This window comes from Myotis brandtii, unplaced genomic scaffold (assembly GCF_000412655.1).
Source record: "Myotis brandtii unplaced genomic scaffold, ASM41265v1 scaffold2247, whole genome shotgun sequence".
Classification (NCBI taxonomy): domain Eukaryota; kingdom Metazoa; phylum Chordata; class Mammalia; order Chiroptera; family Vespertilionidae; genus Myotis; species Myotis brandtii.
This window is the reverse complement of record NW_005358421.1, coordinates 23,808-39,752: the sequence shown is the minus strand read 5'-3', so window position 1 is coordinate 39,752 and position 15,945 is coordinate 23,808. Positions and strand designations below refer to the sequence as shown.

Genomic DNA, 15,945 nt, shown 5'->3' with positions numbered 1-15,945 from the left:
GATAATTTCTTAGACATTAATTTTCATCTGGTGAGACTTTTCCATTGATTGGATTATCATGTAATGATTAGTCCAACCAATTCAGGTCAATCTCACATTTTTCTAGGAAAGTTCTTTTCATTTCATCCATAGGACATATAAAATACAGATTGTTACAGAATTTGCATAGTTTCTTTATATATTGTCCTGAATGTCAGGAATGATAGTCTAATGAGGAAATATGAATAGTATATATATTTTATTTAAATTGACATTATTGACATTTTTGTGCTAGGTTCTGGGAATATAGAAATAAATAAAGCATAGTCTCTGCTCTTAAGAAATTCACAGTCTAGTAAGGATGGGGAGGCATGTGGAGATGGATTTGTGAACAGCTAACTATAATACAAGAAAGAAGAAAGGACATGTTAAGTAGAAGTATAAGTAATGTACTATGGAAGAGGCAATTAATTCTGTCCAAGGAAAGACTTCATTAGTGTCCTGGCACTTAGGATTTTGAAATGGCTCCTTCAAAAAGTTCACACCTATTTTCCAGTTTCTTAAGTTCACTGACAGGAGACTCACAGTTTGAATTCATTGGGGAATAAGTCACTAAGTCACAGACCAATTTTAGGAACCTCTTAGAACTTTCTTCAGGGCATCCTTCATTTCTTTATTCCGAAGGCTGTAGATCATGGGGTTGAAAAAAGGGGTCAAAACTGAGTAGAACAAAGTTGTGAACTTCTGCATGCTCTCTGCTTGTCCTGTCCCTGGGTTTACATATGTCATCATCACAGAACCATAGAATAAAAACACAACGGCCAGGTGTGAGGAGCAGGTGGAGAAGGCCTTCTTCCGGCCAGCAACAGAGGGGACTTGGATTACGGCCCTCAGCACCAGGGTATAGGAGCCAATAATGTAGAAAAAGGTGGCAAATATGAGGAGGGAGCTCATGGTGCCACACATAAGAACAGTCCCTGGAATTGGGGCACAGGTTGAAGCCAGGGCCAGCAGAGGACCCAGGTCACACAGAAAGTCATCAATCACATTCAGGCCACAAAATGGTAGCTGTGTGACGAGTATCACCGGAATCAGAAACCAGAGGAATCCATACACCCAGCAAAAAATAACCAGGCTGCTGCAGAACTTAATAGTCATGACGGTGGGGTAGTGCAGAGGGCGGCAGATGGCCAGGAACCGGTCATAGGCCATGATGGAGAGAAATAAGCATTCGGTTGTGCCCAGTGAGAAGAAGAAGTACAACTGGAGCAGGCATCGCGCAAAGGAGATGGTTTTGGTCTGGGAGAGGAAGTTGGCCAGCATGTTGGGCACATCAGAGTTGACATAGCAGATCTCCAGGAAGGAGAAGTTAGCTAGCAGAATGTACATTGGGGTGTGGAGCCGGTGGTCCCAGCGCACTGCACACATGATGGCCATGTTTCCAAAGAGGGTCAGGATGTAAGTCACTAAGAATATGGAAAAGAGGAGGATCTGTATTTCCCAGCGGCAAGAGAAGCCCAGGAGAATAAACTCACTCACAGTGTGAGAAATGTTACTGGGCTCTGAGGTCATTTTCTTCCATCCTGTGAGGATTACGACAGAAATTACATATACAAAGAGAATTTTGCCTCTTGATTCTTCCCCAGGAGAGTGAGCACATTTTCCTGCTCATAGGGAAAGGGGTCTAGACCAGTGGTTTCTGTTTTTAATTGGGCACCCCAACAATACAGTTGTTGAGTACACTCTCTTATATATGACTATTTGCTTTTAAACTGTATACAAACTACTATCAATCACTATAGTAAATATTGGTAAATATTTTGACAAACACTTTCTTAGAATTAAAGTAAAAATAGGAATTCAGATACTTCCTTTCTGCATCCTTCATTAGGTTTCCTGGTACACCCAACTCTGAAGAACATTGGTCTATACAATACAGATAGGTGGCTGGCTAAAGCTAACTTGAGATGTACAATGGAGGAAAGAAAAGGGAACATCTGTAATGCTTTCAACAATAAAGATAAACTTTAAAAATGAGATGTAAACGTTAACATGGGCAATTAAATCCTAAAACAACTAGAACTGACAAATATACCGAACAAAACAGTGATATCAGGTAAGTGACATAAAGGAGGGAGCATGAGATAGCCAGGAGTGAAAATAACTACAGAGTGACTTTAAGTAAGTTACAATTTGGCTATATTAAGTGACCATTTATAGGCCATTATTAGTATACTAGAGGCTCGGTCCCTGCAGGATAGGCTGAAGATTGGGCTGAATCCGGCAGTCCAACATCCCCCTAGGGATGTATTAGTGCATAAAGTGGCAGGTGGCTGGGGAGGAGCCCACGCCCAGACTGCTCCTTCTCATCCCGGCCCTGCTACATCTGCCATCGTCACTTGGTAGCGCTGCTGCGGAGGTGGGAGAGGCTCGCCAGCCATGAACCCTACCGCTGGCACCCGTCAGTCAGCTGAGTGGCGCTCCCGCTGTGGGAGTGCACTGACCACCAGAGTGCAGCTCCTGTGTTGAGTGTGGTGGTCAGTGCACATCATAGAGATCGGTTGACCAGTCGTTTGGTTGTTCGGTCACTTAGGCTTTTATATATATAGATTTCTCTCTTTGTAGGATGGTGTGGTACATTGGCTCCAGACTTTGATATTATCAGAATTTTATGGAGGAACCGTTGAAAGGTGTAGATTTATGGGTTCCAGCTCGGGTTTGGGCATAACCCAGCACGGGCTTTGGGATTACAGGTCTTGGCTCTCCCACTTCCCAAGGAGCATTTCCTCAGGAACAGACTTAAGTTCTGAGACTATGTTACTTGCTCTGTAAAATATGAATAATAATACCCCCATAGCAAGGATGGTATGAGAATTGCATAAAATGATATGTACAAAAGCAGTTTACAAATTATAAAATGTTATAGAAATGTAAATTATTAAAAACCATTCAGGAATTTTATGTTATTACTAGAGACCTGGTGCATGAAATTTGTGCACTTGGGGGGTGTCCCTCAGCCTGGCCTGCACCCTCTCACAGTCTGGGAGCCTTGGGGGATGGAGTGGACCTAAGCCATCAGTTGGATATCCTTAGCACTGCCGCAGAGGTGGGAGAGGCTCCTACCACCACCACTGCTGACTTCTGGCTGAGCGGCGCTCTCCCTGTGGGAGCACACTGACCACCAGGGGGCAGCTTCTGCATTGAGCGTCTACCCCCTGGTGGTCAGTGCACATCATAACAACCAGTTGTTCTGCCATTTGGTCGATTTGCATATTAGCCTTTTATTATATAGGATTTTATGTTATTATGATGCTAGCTTATTAACTATCCCTTATTAATATTTATAAATAGAGCTAATTTCAAAATGCCAAGGAAAGTTTTTTGTTTGTGGAATTTTAGTCATGAGACAGGCTAAGTACATGTTTGTATGTGTGTGTATGAATAGGAGGGCACTCCTCAGTCCTCGCAGACCACAACCATTACAACTCCCTAATAAGCTTCCTTTTAAGACAATTTTTTACCCATCAAACACACCAGAGTGCTCATTTTATTCTGTATTGACTGCCTTCCTTATAGGGATTACCATTATAGTTTTCAGTGATCATTATTCATGGTGGCCAAGACATGGAAACAACTGAAGTGTCCTTCAATAGATGAGTGGATAAAGATGTGATACATATATACAATGGATTAGTACTCAGGCATAAGAAAAGATGAAATACTGCCATTTGAGAAGCATGGATGGACCTTGAGAATACCATGCTAAGCAAAATAAGTCAGACAGAAAAAGTTGAGAACTATATGATTTCACTTATATGTGGGATATAAAACTGAAAGCAACACATGAACAAACAAGAAAAACAAACAAAAACTCATAGACACAGACAACAGTATGGTGGTTCCCAGAGGGAAAGGGGATGTGGGATAGTAAAGGGTAAAGGGGGTGAAATATATGGTGACAGAAGAAGATTTGACTTTGGGTGGTGGGCACACAATGTGAATATACAGATCATGTATCATAGAAATTATACTTGAAACCTATAAAATCTTATTAACCAATGTTGCCCTAATCCTATATAATAAAAGGTTAATATGCAAATTGACTGAACAGTGGAACTACCGGTTGCTATGATGCGCACTGAGCAGGCAGACAGGCAAGCAGTTAGGGGCCATCAGGCAGGCAGGCGAGCAGTTAGAGGTGATCAAGTAGGCAGGCAGAGCGGTTAGGGGTGATCAGGCAGGCAGGCAGAATGGTTAGGGGCAATCAGGCAGGCAGGCAGAGTGGTTAGGGGCGATTAGGCAGGCACGCAGGCAGGTGAGTGGTTAGGAGCCAGCTGTCCCAAATTGCGAGAGGGATGTCCCAGATTGCAAGAGTGCACAGGCCAGGCTGAGGGACCGCCCATGCATGAATTTCATGCACCGGGCCTCTAGTCCTATATAATAAAAGCCTAATATACAAATCAACCAAATGATGGAACAACCGGTCACTATGACGCTTACTGACCACCAGGGGGCAGGTGCTCAATGCAGGAGCTGCCCCCAACCCGCAGGCCCCAGGCTGTCCAAGGTGGGTGCCAGCGGGGGTCCCCCGATCACCTTGCTGGTCGCCCCACAGATCGGCTCTGATCACCGGCCAGGCTTAGGGACCTCGTGCACCGGGCCTCTAGTAAATTTAATAAAAAAAAAATGATAGGATCATTTCCCTGATAGTTACACTGTAGATTGTATTAAGGCCACCTAGTAGAATCTGCCAAGCTTCCTGAGTGATCCTTTCCCACACTTCATCCCCACCCTCCACACACACCTGTGGGGTTTCCTGGGAAATGAGGATCAGCTGTGCTCAAATGTTCATAACAGAGGAGTGCCAACAGATACTATTTCAACATAGGCAGCCTTATGAAAATCAGGTTTTTGGTGCAATCTTTTTTCTTCCTGGTGTTCTTTGATTTTGTGGTTTATTCAGCCCTGGAGAAAGCCTAACTATTTTGAATAAAGGGGAATAGAGAGAAGTATTTCTGAAACATAGGCTTTGGCCTAGGCAAAAGTTTAATCTAGATGAAGTTTGGAATACGGGCTTACATCTTTGCTTCATCTCTTTTTCTTTTTTTCCCCCTGCTTTCCCATTTTAAGTGCTCAGAGTTTACATTCTCTGTTCAGGTTTTCTTACCGGGAACAAAGAAATCCAATAAACACATGCATAGGCTTAAATCCAGCATCTGTGAAGATTTTAGCAGATGGCACACTCACCAAATTTATTGGAGTGGCATTTACTGGAGGAAACTTGTAGACCTGTCACAGGTGTGCAGGTCCCTTTTGCTCATTGTAACTACAGTGGCACACAGAGATCTAGGATACTCCATTCCAAGAGAGCACCACAACCTTTGAACTGTGAGTTTTCTTTGAACTGTGTCATTAGGGAAGTGCTAACCTCTCCCTCAATGCTATTTTAATGTCAAGATGAAGAAAACTTGGCTCTAGTCCTGTTCCCAGGCTCAGAGCTTGTGGCTGGGGGAAAAGGGGACACCAGATCTTCTCCTGGTGTGATTGGGGGCTGTGGTTCAAGCTTTGCAGCTGCAGTTGTGGGAAATGATAAAGCAAATAGCAGGATTCTTTACATCAGCCATGTGACAGAGAAAGTAATTGCCTTAACCACTGGGCAACAGTAGCTCCATTTCCATGGAGGTTAACAGGAGGCAACTTCCTCTTTGGGAGGGCAGTTTGAAAGGGATTAGTTTTGAACAAGTTAATCCTTATGTCTAACATGTATTTTGTTTTGGGAAGGGCTTTCTTAATTACTCAGTTGGGGAATGATAGGATTATGGCTTCTATTTTATATATGAGGAGATTAAAGACTGGAAGAGGTTAAACCCAAACCAGTGAATGACAGGGTCAGGACAAGATTCCATGCTTTTTGGCTCCTACTTTATAGATTTATTTTTTATTTTTTATTTTTTTTTTTTACTGCTTTAGAGGACCTCCACATAATGTCCAAAATGTCCCTCACTGCAGGGAAAAAAAGTTAATTGGATTAATAAAATGAGTAACTATAGCTAGTGTGACACATCATTTGAAGGGAAGAAGTGAGGCCTTCCTAATACCCCTCAATCATACCACTTAGGTAGAATTATGTTCTTTTCATTTTTATATGACTATCTTATTTTGTGTAATAAGTCATAAAGCATATACATATTTCAAGAGCTGAATTGAATGTATTCCCAAGTATGGTCATAAAATGGCATCAATTGGCCATTGAAAATGAGATGTTGAAGGTGTTATTTCATGGCAGTAATTTAAAAAAAAGAGAGGAGAGGGGATCCCTCTCAAATAAACTGACATGAGAAGGGCAGAGAGGCAGTTATATGTAGAGTTATTTTACTCTTGCCTGACCTGTATGATCTGCAATATTCAGCTCCCCATCATTATCCATAACCTGAGGCAAATCACCATTCATCCAGTTACACAAAATCAAAATAAATGAAGTAAAATAAAAAGAAGATTTAAAAAATAGAGAAAATAAACTAGGAAGCAACAATAGATGCTGAGGAGACATGGAAAAGGGATACAGCCACACATTTCCTTATGTTCTGGGATGTTATAATTCTATTTGTTGGAGCCTTTGATTTGTCATTACTTTCATCATTTAAGAATTTTTCACCAATTAGATGCTATTTGATTTCTACCACTGCCTTCCTGAGTCTTTATTTTCCAATTGTTTTTGTAGCATAAAGGACGATTGAGTCAATGTGTTACGTCCTAAGGACTCACTTAAGGGAGTAGTTGAGTTCTGTTCCATGTTCACATGTTTTCTCCTGTACTCTGGAGGAAATAGAAAATCTGTCAAGTCAAGCCTTCTGTTTCTTGGAATAATGTATTGCTCATATTCACTAGTCTCAGAGATATCATGGATTAGAATGGATATACAAAATCACATTTTCTTACTGATCTGAACTCACTGAATCTTGGAGCAGGAAGAGACTTAAGGGGTTCTCTAAGCTCTCCTTCAATCAGCAGTAAGACCCTCTCTCTTCTACCTTCTTGCTAGTTGGTTATCTAGCTTCTGCTGGAATAATCCATGACAAAGTGCTCACTGAAAGGCAAACAGCTTTCATTTTTAGAAGTTGTAACAAACTTCCTTGTTCTCTCTTACATTCCTGGGTAATTTTGCCATCTTGATTTATCCTGTTGGTCTTACTTCTGCCTCAGGGAAGAGAGGTTAACACTATGTGACCATCATATGCACAGACTCTGTTAGGATTTTGAACATGCATTCTCTTTCTTACTCTTCTAACAATTACAGAGGTAGTGATTGAGCCATATGAAAGCCACAAGTAGCAGTGCTAGGCATATTTGAATACTTTCAACCACATTATACTGATTGCTCAGAATAAGTCTACACAGTAGCACTTAAAAAATATTTAAGGAACATTAAACAGACTGTCAAACCTCAGAGGAAAGGCAAGGGAGGGTGGGGAGGGGAAGAGATCAACAAATGAACTCACATATGTATATGCATAACCCATAGACACAGACAATAGGGTGTTGAAGACCTGGGGGGTGGGTGGGAGGGGATGGGAGAGGTCAATGGGGGAAAAAGGGGACACATGCAACACTTCCAACAATAAAGATTAAAAAATGTATTTGAGGCCGAAACCGGTTTGGCTCAGTGGATAGAGTGTCGGCTTATGGACTGAAGGGTCCCGGGTTCGATTCCGGTCAAGGGCATGTACCTGAGTTGCGGGCACATCCCCAGTGGGAGATGTGCAGGAGGCAGCTGATCGATGTTTCTCTATCATCGATGTTTCTAACTCTCTATCTCTCTCCCTTCCTCTCTGTAAAAAATCAATAAAAAATATATTTAAAAAAATGTATTTGAGGAAGGTACATATGTGTTCTTTGAGTCTTCTCTATTTACACTAAGCACTCTTGGTTTCTTCAACTGAATATGACATACTTCCCAGGGTGCTCACCATCCTCGGTGCCTTCTTGTGATTGTTCTATGCTTTCTAAGATGTGATCTTACTAAAACCAAACACAATATTCCTCATACTTTGACTGACGCAGTGCACAGTAGTATTCTAGTAATCTCTAGAAAGTCATGTCGACTTTAGTTGACATTGGCAGTAACTTTATACTTTTACGTTTATTGAATTTTCATTTTACCAAAGCCCTTAGAGTTTGTTCACAAGGATTTCTTTAAAACCAGATTGGTCCCATCTGATGCTTGAGTCATTAATTTTTTTAAGTGAGAGACCTTAATGACTGAATTTCACCAAGTGTTTCAGTCTATTAGGATTTTAATACTTTCAAATATTAGCCTTCCCTCCTATTTTTATTGTGTATAAATTTGATAAAATTTCTTGTGTGTTTCACCTACATCTTTGATTAAAATATTATGTAGAACACAAGAAAATGTTTTTCAGATCACTTAAAACTTTTTCTAGGTTAACACCTACTATTACCAACAATTGTAGAAAGATAGCTAAGCTAAAAATAGATAAATAACACAAAGGTGATGAAAATGACCTTGTATTTCTGGAAAACATTCTGGCAAAAATTATAAAACAAATGGCTTATGAAAAAATTTAAAAACAAGTTTTGGACTTTAAACTGGTATCCTTGTTCAGTTTTTTAAAAATGTTCTTTCATTCTCCAAGATTCTTTAAAGACACCATTAGTGATTTTTAAATCATATCTATAAATTCGCTCTGCACCCTGGGATATAATTTGCCTATGTCTAAAAGTTTAAGCTTATTTAAAACTAGAGGCACGATGCACAAAATTCGTGCAAGGGGCTTGGTCCTCGCAGCAGCCCCGGCTGCCTCTTGGCCCTGCCCCCCACCTCTCGCCCACTGGTCGTCCGGAAGGTCCTTCTGCCGTCCAGTCTAATTAGCACATAGCTCTTTATTATATAGGTAATTGAGTGCTGTTTTATTTTATTGTCATGTCAATCCCTCCTTTTCCTGGTGAAATTATTTTAATAATATATATTGTTTAACCCAATTTATCCCAAATAATGTCATTTTAACATGAAATTACTTTTAAAAACTACCAATGTGCTCTTTTGCATTTTTAAATACCAGGTCTAAAATATCCAGCATGTGTTTTATGCTTATAGCACATATCAATTCAGACTAATTTCAAGTACTTCTCCTTTTGGAAAGATCTTCCTTTGGAGCTGTCCGTACTCTATTTTAAATTGATGGGTTGCATCTCTTTCTCTCTCCAGAGGAAAGACATGGCCCAGTCTTTTCCTTTCATCTCATAAACTTTGCAAATAAGGAGACTTTCACCACAATGCTATCAGGTGGTGCTAGAAATACGTTCTTTCTTTTTCTTCAGTTTTTTTCTTTTCTTTATTGATTAAGGTATTACATAGAAATACTTTATTATTCAGGCATTAATCCAGCGAAAAGCTCACTAAATTCCTTAGAGAATCTCATTCTTTCTTTATAATCACTTTATTTCACTTGTCTCTTAGTATGTTTGTCTCTTCCTCTCGTTCCCTCCAGTTACTTATTTCCTTAGAGTTACTTCTAAGATGACAATATGACTTTGGATTTCTGACCCTGGGAAATTTAAGAACTGGCTACAACACTACCCATCTTATATAGTCTCAGTACTTACATAATTAAAGAACAATATTTCATAACATTTTTGGCAAAATGTTTTTAAATATCAGCATTAACTTTTTATTACTGTCCATCATGAATTTAAGTTCATTTTCTATTAACTATCACTTAGCCACCATTTATTGAATATTGATGTGGTGGGTACAGTCTTTTCAAGCTTATCTTCTAAACTTCATAGCTGATTGCTGGCCTAAAGCATTTCAAGAACTGAGTGAAAGTTCATGGAGGGCCTACTGTATTCTTGTTTACTTTTCAATGCAAGGGATGTTTAAGGATGTATATTTACATTTCTGCATGTTGAAATGTCTTAACAATTAGAACTATTCTTCTCAGTAAAGTGAAGGGACATTTTAAGAAGTGAATATGAAATCCTAGTGTAAATTGTGGGAGTTAGGTTTATATGACCTCTATATTTCTGGATGAAGTTTGCTAATTTAAGTATGAAAAATATAATTTTTCTTTTGCTTTTCAAATTAGCACAGATAAATAATCATGATAGCAGTGTTGGTGAAGATGCAATGAAAGGATATTCAGAAGAATTGTTGGAGAGAATATAAACTCATAAATTTTTTTTCTGGCAGGTAATTTGGAAATACCCAGACCTTTAAAACATTTATACCCATTAAGTAACAATCAGAGGTCTAGAAAAAATTAATAATAAGCAAGTTCATCACTATTTGTGTCATGATTGACTTACCATGCAGGGTATCATCTCCCCTTCACATGTCAATGAAATCAGCCTCTGTGCCAGGGTTGAGGAGAAAGGGAACATTTCCAACAGGGCATTTGAAGGCTGCATTTTACTTTTGGGTGACCAACACCATTTCATAAGCCTAGGACAGGAATTAGAAGGTAAGTTTAAAAATTCAAATGGAGTGTTGTGAGAAATAATAGCCACCACCTTCCAGAGAGGATTTGTGTTGTTACTTCTTCCCCATTGGAAAGAGTCACATCTCATCTTCAGTTTACTTTTCTTCCCTACAAGAAACAAAAAGGAAAATATTAGTTTCCAATTTGGCTTTTACTTTTCTTCAGTAAGTTTTATTTTAAGGAGCACCCTGTAGTTTAGAATAAATGTCACAAAACCCATGGCAAATAGTAGAAAGGATGAAATGAAGACAATATAAAAATAATAGTTTAGAATAAATGTCACAAAACCCATGGCAAATAGTGGAAAAATAATTTTGCCTTTCAGTTGACAAAATTTGAAAGTAATAGTTTCTTTTTCAACTAGAAAGGCACTTTATCAAACTTACATTTCCACACTCAAAATATAACACATATTTTTCTTTGCCCCATATTCATGAAATATTGGTACCTCCCCTTTGTTGGAGTTGATTCAGTCACTGATTAGGAACAAGGAACTGTCTGCAGATAAGCCTTCCCCTGCTCTTCACTTCCTCTGGACCTCAGAGTTCTGTCCCTGGGCCTTTCACATGCAGTGCACTTGGGGAAAAATTTTTTTTGAGGTTGGAAAATATGTGTTTCTTCCCCCAGCAATAATAAGAATGAAAGCCTGGATTCTCCACTTTTCCCCCGTGAAGCTATTGCTGGACCACAGCCAACTTCCCTAAAGGGACTCTGTGCTGAGATTCTCTCAGCTGGATGGACATTACCCCAGGGACCCAGCTTTGGATGAGTTTATTTCAAACATCTGATAAGTTCTTTTTTCACATTAGGCCAAAGATTCTATTCCATTTGCACTGTCCATTTGGCATGCAATTCTGAGCCTCTTTCTCTGATTAAAGGAACACCTATTTTGTTTGTTCTAGCTGCCCCTGCCCCCCCTTTTTTTGCCTTTCTGAAATGCTATCTATCTATCTATCTATCTATCTATCTATCTATTTTATTTATTTATTTATTTACTTATTTATTCTCTAAAGTTTTACATGTCTCCTTTTCCCCCTGATTGTCTCTCCCCCCAGCCATTCCCACCCCGAGCAAGCCTCCACCACCCCAGTGTCTGTGTCCATTGGTTATGCTAATATACATGCATACAAGTCCTTTGGTTGCTCTCTAACCTCCCCCCTCCCCTGCCATTTGTCTCTGGATCTATTCTTGTTCATCAAATTATGTTGTTCCTAGCTGCCCTTTTACTTTGCCTTTTATAAATATAAGTAGTTAATATTTATTAAAAGCTTATTACTTGCCAGTCATTAAGATAAGTAACTTTTATAAATAAGCTCATTTAACTCCCATAATAATTCAATATGTTAGATATTACTATGGTTTTTGTTTTATAGGTAAAGTTATTGAAGCTTAGATAAATTATTTGTTCAAAGTGTCACATCTTATAAATGGGAATGCAAATATATGAATGTAGTTGTTTTTGAGAGGGGAGCTTGAGTTCTCAAATACTAAACTCTTTACCCTAAATCTTTACTTGGCAGTGAAAGAAAACATTACTTATTGATAACTCATCTCATGCCTGCCCCCATGGCAAATTCTTTCATAAAAATCATTTTATTTAATTATTGCAACACCCCGTGTGCCAGGTATCACTGCTATAATTTTTTAAAATTCTGCTTATCAAAGTAATATGTGTTTAAACAAAATTTAGAAGATTCAGAAGAGTTAAGGGAGCTAAAAATTAGTGAAATTTTAATGAAGCAGATAGAAATTCATGTAAAAACTTGGCATATTTCCTGTGGTCTTTCTTGTTCTAACACTTTTTCTTTAAACATATGAGGTAAGAGGATTTCTGGTCAAGATGGCAGTGTAGGTAAACATGATACCCACCTCCTCCTCCATCCACATCAAAATTACAATTAGACTACAGAACAATCATCATTCAGAATCACCTGGAATTGAGCTGAATGGAAGTTGTACAACTGTGAAATTAAAGAAGAAGCCACATCAGGGCAGAGGCATGAAAAGGCTGTTCCCATACCCATGTGTGGCAGATAAAAATTAGGAGGGGTATCTTGGCTGTAGAGGTCTCCTCTGAGGAATGAGTGATCCCAGTTCCACACCAGGCCCCCAGATCAGGGTTCCAGTACCAGGAAAAGAAGTCCTGATAACTTCTGGCTGTAAAAACCAACATGGATTGAGGAGGGAGGCTGAGGCTGCTGGAGTCCCAGGCAGTTTCTCATAAAGAGCCTGCACGCAGACTCACTTGAACTCACTCCCTGTAAGCTCCAAGTGTGGGGGCAGTAGTTGAAAGGCACAAAAGACATATGGGGAAGAATTGAATTGCTTGGTGTCAGGGCAAGAGCTGGAGGGGCAACTTTTTCCCAGACAGGAATGCTGGCAGAGGCCATTGTTACTTTGATGAGCCCTTCCTCCACAGAACCAGCAGATGGGTGCCATATCTGAGACTCTATCAACCTAGCTCACACTGTTTGCCCCACCCTGGTGATTCCCTGAAGTCCTGCTCCACCAAACTTTCGGGCCCACCCAAGCTGTTTCTGGTGGCTTCACCATAGGAATGGCCTACCTTGGTTCAGGCTTCAGATTATCCTAAAATATCTCAAACAAGAAGCATCTTGCCCCAGCAAGCCCCATACTTCTCATTAAGTGGTCCCAGGCCTGGCACTAGTAGCAGCCAGCCTTGATCTTTCCTGGGCACCTCCAAAATCAGCACAAGAAGCAGCCATATGCAGATCACTTTATAGCTTATGACTGGTGGCTCAAGGAAGAACACAGGTGGTGGCTGACCAATGGAAGGCCCCATAGCCAACACAACCAGTAAACAGCTTCAGACCACATCAAAGCATCACCACCCAAACACCTCCACAAGCAATACACTTAAGGGGTGGACTCAGTGGGTACCAGAGCCCTGCTGAAGTAAGTCTTGCTCTGTGTTGTGGGCTCCTACACAGCTGATTTTGCCCTGCTGAAGTAAATCTTGCTCTGTGTTGTGGGCTCCTACACAGCTGATCTTCCAAGGTGGTTGGAGATCAGTGATCTGTGGTCACAGCCAGTCCTTGCAGCTGATCAGCTTGAGTAAGTCCCTCCCATTGATGTGCCAATAGAAATCAAGACTCAATTACAACAGAAGGATATACAGCCCACACAGGGGTTGCATCTTGAGTGCCCCGTTGGGGTGATCAGGGAGGCTGTGCCATTGGACCCTATACATAGGACACCTACTACATTAGGCCCTGCTACCAAGCCTAAGAGACATAGCAGCTTGACCTAATACATAGAAACAAACACAGGGGGGCAGCCAAAATGAGGAGATAAAGAAACATGTCTCAAATTAAAGAATAGAACAAAACTCCAGAAAAAGACTGAAACAAAATGGAGACAGGCAATCTACTGGATGCAGAGTTCAAAACATTGGTTATAAGGTTGCTCAATGGACTTAGTAAGGACCTCAACAGCACAAAAAAGAATCAGTCACAACAAAGGATGCACTAGCTAAAATAAAGAATAATGTAAAGGGAATCAATAGTAGAGCAGGTGAAGCCAAGAATCAAACCATCAATTTGGAATATAAGAAAGCATAAAACACCCAATCAGTACAGCAAAAAGAAAAAAGAACCAAAAAAATGAGGATAATGTAAGGAGCCTCTGGGACAACTTCAAGCATGCCAACATTCACATAATGGGGGTGCTGGAAGGAGAAAAGACAGAGCAAGACATTGAAAACCTATTTGAAAAAATAATGACAGAGCTCAGCCGGTGTGGCTCAGTGATTGAGCATTGACCTATGAACCAGGTGGTCATGGTTGAATTCCTGGTCAGGGCACATGCCCAGGTTGTGGGCTCAATCCCTAGTAGGGGTGGTGCAAAAGGCAGCTGATCGATGATTCCCTCTCATCATTGTTGTTTCTATCTCTCGCTTCCTCTTGGAAATCAATAAAAATATATTTTAGAAATAATAATAACAGAAAACTTCCCCAACTTGGTGAAGGAAACAGACATACAAGTCCAGGAAGCACAGAGAGTCCTGAACAAGCTGAACCCAAAGAAGCCTGCACCAAGACACATCATAATTAAAATGCAAAAGTCTAAAGACAAAGAGAGAATCCTAAAAGCAGCAAGAAAAAAGCAGTTAGTTACCTACAAGGGAGCTCCTATAAGACTGTCAGCTGATTTCTCAAAAGAAATTTTGCAGGCAAAAGGGAATGGCAAGAAATATTCAGAGTGATGAAAGGCAATGACCTACAACCAAGATTACTATGTCCTGCAAACCTATAATTTAGAATTGATGGACATATTAAGAGCTTCTCAGACAAGAAAAAGCTAAAGGAATTCATCACTACCAAACCAGTATTATATGAAATGTTGAAGGGTTTTCTTGAAGAAGAAGAATATAAAAAAATATAAAGAATAAAATGGTAATAAATACATATCTATCAACAATTGAATCTACAAACAAAATTAACAAGCAGAACAGAAACAGACTCATAGATAAATAGAACTTTTTATTGGTTGCCTGATAGGAGTGGTGAGAGGAGGATAGAATCTCAGAGGGAAGGGTGGAGGGGGATGGAAGAGATTAACCAAAGAATTTATATTGGTACATGCATAACCCATGGACGCAGACAATAATGCTGTGAAGGCCTGGGGTGGGGTGTGGGGTGTGGGTGCAGGATGGAGGGGTCAATGGGGGAAAAAGAGGGACATCTGTAATACTTTCAACAATAAAGATAAATGAAAAAAAATGAGGTCAGACAGCATTTACAATTTAATCTTTTGCTTCTAAAAGCATTTTTTGTAATTAAAATTCTTTTAAATATTTTAAAAGCTGCAGAATACTGTTATTTTTTTTAACATCCCCCCAGTGTGTATTTATTTAGACTATTTAAATTTTTTAATCTTCAAGTAATACAATAAAAATCTTTAGGTTTAAATGTTGGTTTAATTTTAGAAAATCTCCCTAGAATAGACTGCTTGAAAGATTATAATGTCAAAAGATATTTAAAAATTTTTAAAAGTGCTGAATACCAAGAACCTACAACCAAGAATACTTTATCCAGCAAAGCTATCATTCAGAATTGAAGGTCAGATAAAGAGCTTCACAGATAAGGAAAAGCTAAAGGAGTTCATCACCACTAAACCAGTATTATACGAAATGCTGAAAGGTATCCTTTAAGAGGAGGAAGAAGAAAAAGGTAAAGATACAAATTGTGAACAACAAACATGCATCTATCAACAAGTGAATCTAAGAACCAAGTGAATAAATAATCTGATGTACAGAATGAACTGGTGATTATAATGAATCAGGGACATAGAAAGGGAATGGACTGACTATTCTTGGCGGGGAAAGGGGAATGGGAGATGCGGGAAGAAACTGGACAAAAATCGTGCACCTATGGAGGAGGACAGTGGGTGGGGAGTGAGGGCGGAGGGTGGGGCGGGAACTGGGAGGAGGGGAGTTAGGGGGGGG

The 15,945-nt window shown here is 39.8% G+C and overlaps 1 protein-coding gene across 1 annotated transcript in view; it reads right to left on the bottom strand.

Annotated features, from left to right (window-relative positions):
- Positions 1 to 444: 444 nt before the first annotated feature.
- LOC106726079 (olfactory receptor 11H6-like) overlaps positions 445 to 15,945 on the bottom strand; it is a 34,561-nt gene continuing 19,060 nt past the window's right edge. Inside the window, exons 2-3 of the mRNA XM_014539642.1 lie at positions 10,306 to 10,325; positions 445 to 1,445 (exon numbers count right to left, since the gene is read on the bottom strand). Coding sequence (XP_014395128.1) covers positions 610 to 1,445; positions 10,306 to 10,325 — 856 coding nt within the window. The 3' untranslated portion in view covers positions 445 to 609. The remainder of the gene's footprint in view (positions 1,446 to 10,305; positions 10,326 to 15,945) is intronic.